Source organism: Diachasma alloeum, unplaced genomic scaffold (assembly GCF_001412515.2).
Source record: "Diachasma alloeum isolate Michigan unplaced genomic scaffold, Dall2.0 Dall_scaffold_00879, whole genome shotgun sequence".
In the NCBI taxonomy this organism is placed as follows: domain Eukaryota; kingdom Metazoa; phylum Arthropoda; class Insecta; order Hymenoptera; family Braconidae; genus Diachasma; species Diachasma alloeum.
This window is the reverse complement of record NW_021681000.1, coordinates 347,436-354,960: the sequence shown is the minus strand read 5'-3', so window position 1 is coordinate 354,960 and position 7,525 is coordinate 347,436. Positions and strand designations below refer to the sequence as shown.

General features: G+C 40.3%; 1 protein-coding gene and 3 non-coding genes across 4 annotated transcripts; 1 reads left to right on the top strand and 3 right to left on the bottom strand.

The window, feature by feature from the left end:
• Positions 1–27: 27 nt before the first annotated feature.
• On the bottom strand, positions 28–99 carry Trnag-ucc. Its single transcript has one exon. It is a non-coding gene; the product is annotated as a tRNA-Gly (tRNA).
• A 615-nt stretch (positions 100–714) lies between these two features.
• Positions 715–7,376, top strand: LOC107045110. The gene is made up of 9 exons (XM_015267245.1): positions 715–792; positions 1,406–1,454; positions 3,302–3,399; positions 3,486–3,563; positions 4,524–4,653; positions 4,726–4,910; positions 6,395–6,520; positions 6,584–6,766; positions 7,125–7,376. Exons 1-9 carry the CDS (start codon positions 715–717, stop codon positions 7,374–7,376), a joined length of 1,179 nt encoding a protein of 392 aa, XP_015122731.1.
• Positions 6,817–6,888, bottom strand: Trnaq-uug. The gene has a single exon. It is a non-coding gene; the product is annotated as a tRNA-Gln (tRNA).
• Positions 7,377–7,444: 68 nt separating the features above from the next.
• Trnaf-gaa lies at positions 7,445–7,517 on the bottom strand. The gene has a single exon. It is a non-coding gene; the product is annotated as a tRNA-Phe (tRNA).
• Positions 7,518–7,525: the final 8 nt, after the last annotated feature.

The following is a 7,525-nucleotide window of genomic DNA, read 5'->3' as shown; positions in this document are numbered from 1 at the left end:
ATTTCAATTCAGGAATTGCAAAAAATGTGCGATGGCCGGGAATCGAACCCGGATCAACTGCTTGGAAGGCAACTATGCTGACCATTACACCACCATCGCACTGTGTCATTGAACCGAAATTTCGGTTCCTATGAGGGTCACAAGTAAGAAAAATTGGGGTGCACTGAGAGGAAAAATTATTTATGCCAAATAATTACATTGAGAGCTTGCGGGTTTAAATAGATACTAATTTATTGATTAAAATGAGGCGAAGATAAAACAGAAGGAGAAATGTGAAGACGGGATCAAAAGAATGAATAGAAAACAACTGTGTGACGCTAACTCCAGAGGAGGGGTTTGGAGGGAAAGAAAAGAGCGCATGAACCATATTACTCCAAGAATATAAATATTGACGCCTAACAAATGTTATTTTCACGAAAGAAATTAATTACTCCATAGAAACTATTAACTTTAGGCGAAGACTTAATTTTTCGGCAGAAAATTCAATTTTTTTATTAAAATAATCAGTACCCCTCGATTTTCGAAGCAATTGCAATAACTTTCTTACAAATTAGGAATTCAAACTTACCGCAAGTCGTCCATTTCCCTAATCGAAAAAAAATCCCCAAAGTGAGAAAAATTGTCACCCTAAACTGTTCTTTTCCGCCCCTGTCAAACAAAACAGAAACCGGAAGCCGTCGAGTATTCAATCTCAACTAACCTTTCTTCTAAGACATGACTTATATCATGATTCCACCCATCATTCTGACAATCCTCATTTCATCTGAGGTGAATGCGAGCATGAGCATTGCAGTAAGTACAAGCTCCTCACCCAAAAAAAAAAATTGCCCAATAGAAAAAAAACCCTGAATAGCCAAACGAAATTGACCGCAAAAAAAAATTCGCCGAAATTTCGCAAAAAGCCCCTGGACTTGGGGCATTAAATTCTCTCCCCCAAACCACAAAAAAACTCCCTGGCGCCCACGGGACGGTGGGTCGCATTATTCCAACGCATTAAAATACCGATATTTCGAAATCAAGCGGTTTTTTCGGTCGCAATTATCTACCATCGAAACCAAATAAACGAAAAAAAAAGGCTGAAACTTGGAAATAAAGGAGAAAATAAAAAGATACATATACCCCCGTCGCTTTTGTGTCTCGGTCACGTTTTGCCAGGGCCTCTATCAGTCAAATTACACCCTGACAAGTCTGACACGTAAATTGCCCCACGGAGAGTAGTGTCTATACCGGGTGTAACGAATCGGGGGCCCCTCTCGTCTCAGTGTGCACCGCATTCTCTGGTTTACTCGGTTTTTCGTATTATTATACAAAAAATATCTTCGACATGTAGGTAGACTGCGATGAAAAATTTCACGACTGTAATTTACACTGTTTTTTAATGTACACTTGTACTTTGTTATTGCAGAACTCTGGTGTCAGGAGCATTGGTAGATTGGATGCTGGGATGATCTTCTGTGAGTATTGTGACATTTTTTGCATGATATTTGCATGATGGTTGAAGATGGATGTGATGCTTGCTTTATCTCCTTCAAGATTTCCAAATGTTGGAGATAATTGTGACATTAGTGTGAGAAACGGTTGATTCAGTGACATGTGACCTTTTCTCATTCAATAAGCAAAATGTAATGGTCATCAAGTCCATGAGCGCTTATGGTACTTGTCTTTGACCAATCTTATACGTTGAAACCCTATCTAGCGAAATCGTTTTCTAGTTGCGCAAGCGATGAGGATAATTCCTAACAGAATTGTCCCGATGCACTTTCGTGGATTTCAATTTCTTCCAATGAATGTCGCGTTGAACAAATTCCATCAGCAAGATGAATTAAATTAAGTTATTATTAGATTAAATTATGCAGAAATAGTCTTTATACAAATACCGTAAAAATTCAATCAGATGAATCAATATTTTTGCTTCTGCAAGAAGAGAAATTCATTCTTTTCTCGCGGCATTTCATCTCAAGATTATGATATGATGGCGCCAATCAATTTCCAAACAAGACACCAATTCATCCAAATCCAACGACCTCATTGACACAGACCCTTTTAAAAAACGCATCTACACAAATTCAGTGAGAGGGTTGGTCGGTTACCAGCCGTCACGAGATCCACGACAATCACGAAGAAGCTTCGATCACGACGCACACGGAATACCCCGTGCAATGGCTATAACACGCAATCCAAAGTTGGCATCCCGCGCTACACCAGATTGTAGGTAACAACACTCAAACAGGCCAAACGCCAGTTTTGTTTCGTTCTTCAGCGTGCGCGAAACCTCTCTTATGGGAAAAAATCCTGGCGATAACGCGAAAAATCTGAAAATTGTCCACCTGTTTTCAGCAAGGATGCCATCAAGAAGTGGGAAAATGGTCTGGCATCAACCTCTTTCGTCATTCGGGTAGAATCAGAGAGGATGGAATCCCTCAAATGTGCAGTGTATTTAAATTGTCTCGTAGCCATAACAATTCCGTCAGAAAGACTGTTTGATCTATGTCCATTGGACGTGAAGTTTGTGCTCGTATAAAAGGCGCACACAGAGGTATAACTCTCCGTCGATGCGATGACTTCCCCCTCGTGCAACTCTGAATTATACATTAACCCGAGTGTTCTCTGCGATTAGGGTGGAAAAGTTGGTTTGACGTTGTTAGAAGTTCGGTTCTGCCCTTACACTACTCAGTCTTGCAAAATAAAGCAGCAATAAGTGATTGCGAATTGTTGGAACTAACTTTGTAGTTGACCAAACAGCTGCAACAGCTAATTAATGAATTACCAACTGATGATTTTTACCAATACTCGTAGCAAATTCCAGAGATGATTTTTCACCCCTTCTCGGTTGCTCCTCTTCACTTTTTTTTTCTCACATTTTTCTGCTCACCAGTCTACTTATACCCTTTCGAATGACAGCAAGGAGAGCAGGTGATGTTTAGGCTTCTGATGCGTCCGAGAGATTGTTGGGTTTTATATCGCAGTGTAATTATTGTCCAAACTCAGGGCCAAGCCCACGTGTGCGATGCACAAGTTGATGGACAGGCCAGTTTATCCTACTATTTTTCTTGTCTTTTTTTAAATCTTCTTTCACCTTTCTACTCCAATGTTTTTCGAGCGTCGAAAGGATTAGTCGCTTCGTGTCTCTCGTTCAGAGACGAATGTCCTCTGTCAAAATATTGTAGAATATCTACGTTCATATTCACCGGGGATCTGTTTCCTGACGGTACAAATTACTCAGTGGATTGAAAAGGAAATTACGTCAATTTATTTCGATACATGTATGACTCAATGGTAATTCAATCGATATGAATTGCAGTCGTCGAATTAGTGAACGAGGGGAAGCAGGAAATTGCGGTGTCCAGTCGCATGATAGGCTGTTGCGAGATTGTTACTATTGAGGATATTGAGTGCGAGGTGAGTCGAATACGATAGTCACTCGACCGTGAAACTAATATTAAACACCAATGACAATTGGCTGAGTTTGAGTTGATAATTTTCAGCACATTCAGCTGATCGGTGAAGTGGTTACAGTGGAGTCTCAAGGGATCAAGAATGTGACCCTCATTTGGCCAACTCTAGTAAGCCCACATGACTCTTAATTTCCCACTCAAGGACAAAATCTTCGATGATGAAAATTTGAGAGAATTATGAGAAATAGCAGTCTGCACGAGTCTGCCCCTCTGGTGGCCTCGTGGGGGGACCCCCTATGTCCAGGGGGTGGTAGTAGTCTGTCGCGTGGGAGTAATATAATAGTGGTCGTTATCGTGATCCTGATGGGGCGGAGCCGACATGAACCAACCAGCATACTCGCTCGGTGTATTTCTGCCACTACCACCGTGCTTTGTGTCCCCTTCCCCACCTCCTAAACCCCCCTTCAAAACATTATCACTAAACACTGCTGTCCCGTCTTTCCCTCTGGTCCCCTCTACCCACCACTTCATCCCACCTCAGCTTCACATTCACACTTTAATTCAGCTATACGTGCAAAGTATTCAACTCACCAATACTGGGACACTTTAGCTCGCCGCCATCATGATTTATGAGTGGTTTTTTTTTTTAAGCTAAATCGCTTTCTCCCCACCTACAGTTTCCTCAAGTCCTTTTTCTCCTTCTTTCCGCTGGTTATTCTATTTTTGCAAATTTGTCGATTTCGACGTAGCTTGGAATGAAGCTGTGAGGGGATATCAATAAGTGATGGTTTCATAATTTTTTCATCATCAATTTGGCATTCTTTAATGATGGATTAAAGTTACTGGAAATCCTGCTATCGGCATTGTATCGTCTGGGCATTTATAATGACCGTGTTTTTTTTCAACTTTATCTCTGTAATCACCATTGACGATCTACCTCGCAAATATCGCTCTCTACCCCAATGTTTTTCTCTACCGTATTCTGTTCATGTCCTTCTCCCCCTGCTATTGTCCCCGCCATCATTGCGATGGTAGGGAAGTAGATAATTTCTCTTTAATTTTCATCATTATGTTGAATCTGATGGCAATCCTGCAAAAACAAGATGGTTTATCAATTATTTTTTTTAGTATCTTCACGATAGACGAGGCGAGTGTGCAGTTAGTATCTCCGTTGAGAGTGGTCATGATGTTGAGGAAACTCGGAGGAAAATTCGGTTTAATACCATGGTGACGGGGAGCAATCCCAATGTTCTTGAAGGTGGTTTTATTTTTTTGGGATGACTTAGGGATTGGTTACTTAGAGTGATTGGTTTGGTATTGCTATATTCAGAGTACTATGATGCTGTTGATGTGAGACAATGTTCAAGTCCCGATCAGGACACATTGGACGCGTGTCATCCAGTGAACTGTCAGATAAAGTACAATGGCCAACGGAATTATTTCGATCGTCAGCTACAGAGATGTCAGTCAGTGCCAGTATGTCTCGCAGACCCCAACAAGGAGCTCCCCGATGTGGTAAGCTGAATTTCAATTAACAATGGAGATGGTGGAAAGATATTATGGTGATATAGAAATTCAGTTTTTATATAATGAATTAATTTGTCCGCGGTGTGTTTGAAACGATTAGTCTCAGTTTTCAAATACCGGAAGTGTCTTATAGGGTTACACAGTAGCTACTAATAGCGGATAGGTGCTAATGCGTAATGTTGTGAGAGTACGTCTTGGTTTTCTTTTCCGTGATATACGCAACTGGCATGCAATGTGGCGTGCGCCACTTTATCCAAGTGTATTACCGGTCCCACATAATAGTAAGGATCAGTCGTGCTCGCATCACGATTTATTCAATTTAATTTATGGTGATTTTGCCTTCCACCTTGACATCGTTCCCATTCTTTTCATCTCTGGTTACTCAAGTATACCCACCTCGTATCGCAGATTGTTTTTTTTTTTCAATTTTTTTTTCTGCTGGTTTTTGGTCCTTTCATGTTTTCACATTGGAGGAAAAATTGTTATTCCATCGAAATAAATAATCGGCTCGCGTGGTTGCATTTGTTTGAAATGTTGCCACGCGCACACCAACGACTTTAGAAAATACTGAGGGGATACATAGGTATATTTAAAGTGTAATATCTTGAATGCAGCAGTGGCCACCAGCGCTCAGCCACGAATGTACGTTACACTCTCATAATTTACGGCGGGCTAATGATGACGGATGGAAGGCTACACCGACCTGATAAAACTTGCCGAGCTTTTGCGCTCCGGCTATCTAACTCCCACCCCACTTATTTTCTTTCACTTTGAGACTAAGTATTACAGCACGACAGTAGGAAATCTGCGGTTTTTTTTTCTGTTATCAAAATTGCTCGGGGTGCATCGATGCTAGTAATGAATTGGGGTTCTAATTGATTTGGATGTCGTGATTACTTTGTTCACTTGATGATTGATAATATGAAAATTCTGTTTGGATTGAAAACCAACTGTTGGATAGAGATATATTTATTTTCCGAGCGGAAATTCGAATCAAGCTAGTATAAGAGACTGATTACTAAATACTGATTTTTATCTGTTTTGGATTAGAAATGCAAGGCTAGATTGGATCCATGTCTGATCAACATACTAGGATCTGATCTTTCTGATCAGTATCGGATCCGAATCCAATCCGGATTTGAATGATCAAAATTGGGTTGGAATTCACTCTGGAACGTAGGATCTAGGTATTCTAATCAGAATCTTACCAATTCTGACCAGTATTGGATCTAAAATTGATCGACTCCCAGGCAAACTGAGCGAAATTTCCACTCGGGTAAATGATTCAGAAGCTTGTTAGGGAAAGATCATTTTCAATATGAGTACATAAGAAATTGTGCTCGAGCCCATCAATTTCAAATGAGATCACGTCAAGATGAAGTTAACCATTCTCCTGTTGAATTGTTCTTTATCGTTCCTTGCAAGGAGCATTCAAATAATGCATAATAACAGCTTTTATTTGGACTTATTAGGTGTATGACGCTATCAACAATACTTGTCGCAATATGGAAAATTTAGTGACTCAGGAGGAAATACAGTCGTTGAGTGGAGGGGCGGCAGAAGTGGCTTGGCGATCAGAATCGAAGCCTAAAATTAGAGTTAGTTATCACTAATATGATTTCAGGTTTCAGAACGTATTGAGAATGTTGATTAAAATGTAGAACATACTATGTCATCACGGGCATAACGATAAGCAAACTGGTCTATGTATCTGCGATGAAGGATGGACGTCCCAACCTCTCGGCAATCTTGAGCCAATCAATGAATATATACACATGTGTAATGTGTTTGTATTGCCCTTTCCAGGGCTTGGAAATAGTCCTATTCACATTCTGCTCATAGTCGTATCCTTTGATCCACTGATAATTACGGGAATTTTTATAAAAAATTCAATAGGTCCCACCGAGATTTGAACTCGGATCGCTGGATTCAAAGTCCAGAGTGCTAACCATTACACCATGGGACCGTATTCGTATTAGTGAGGAAAAAAAATTCAACAAAACTTTACGACTTTTCTTCAAGAATTATTTACCTCATGATCATTATTGAATTTGATTTCTTCATGGTCTTATGGTGATTTCTAATCCAACGTAACATGTTACCTAGGATATCATTATAATCCGGATCAGTATGTGACTGATAAGTCAGAAATCTACATAATATGAAGAAATAGTGCTCCTTAACTCGAAAATTGACAACTAGATTGCGGCAGTTCTGATCGTGCTAATCGTGGTATTTTATTGCATAACCACACTTTTGATGGGAGTATTACCTGAAAAAGTAAAGATAGAACGATCACAGCAGACTGTCGGTTTGCCCTGCTTCGATGGCCCGTCAAAGAGTTTGACGTCTTGCTGCTCCACAAGACCAGTGTCAAGAAAGCAAGGCAGTAATGCCTCCAACATAACGTACTCCAGACTTTCAAATCGTTCCCTACATTCCACGAAACCATGAACCGAGTGATAATTAACTTGTACCTTAGTTGGCCAATAAATTAGCTAAAAAAAGGTAAAAATTTCGACTGCCGAAACCCGGGATTGAACCGGGGACATTTAGATCTTCAGTCTAACGCTCTCCCAGCTGAGCTATTTCGGCAAAGTTGT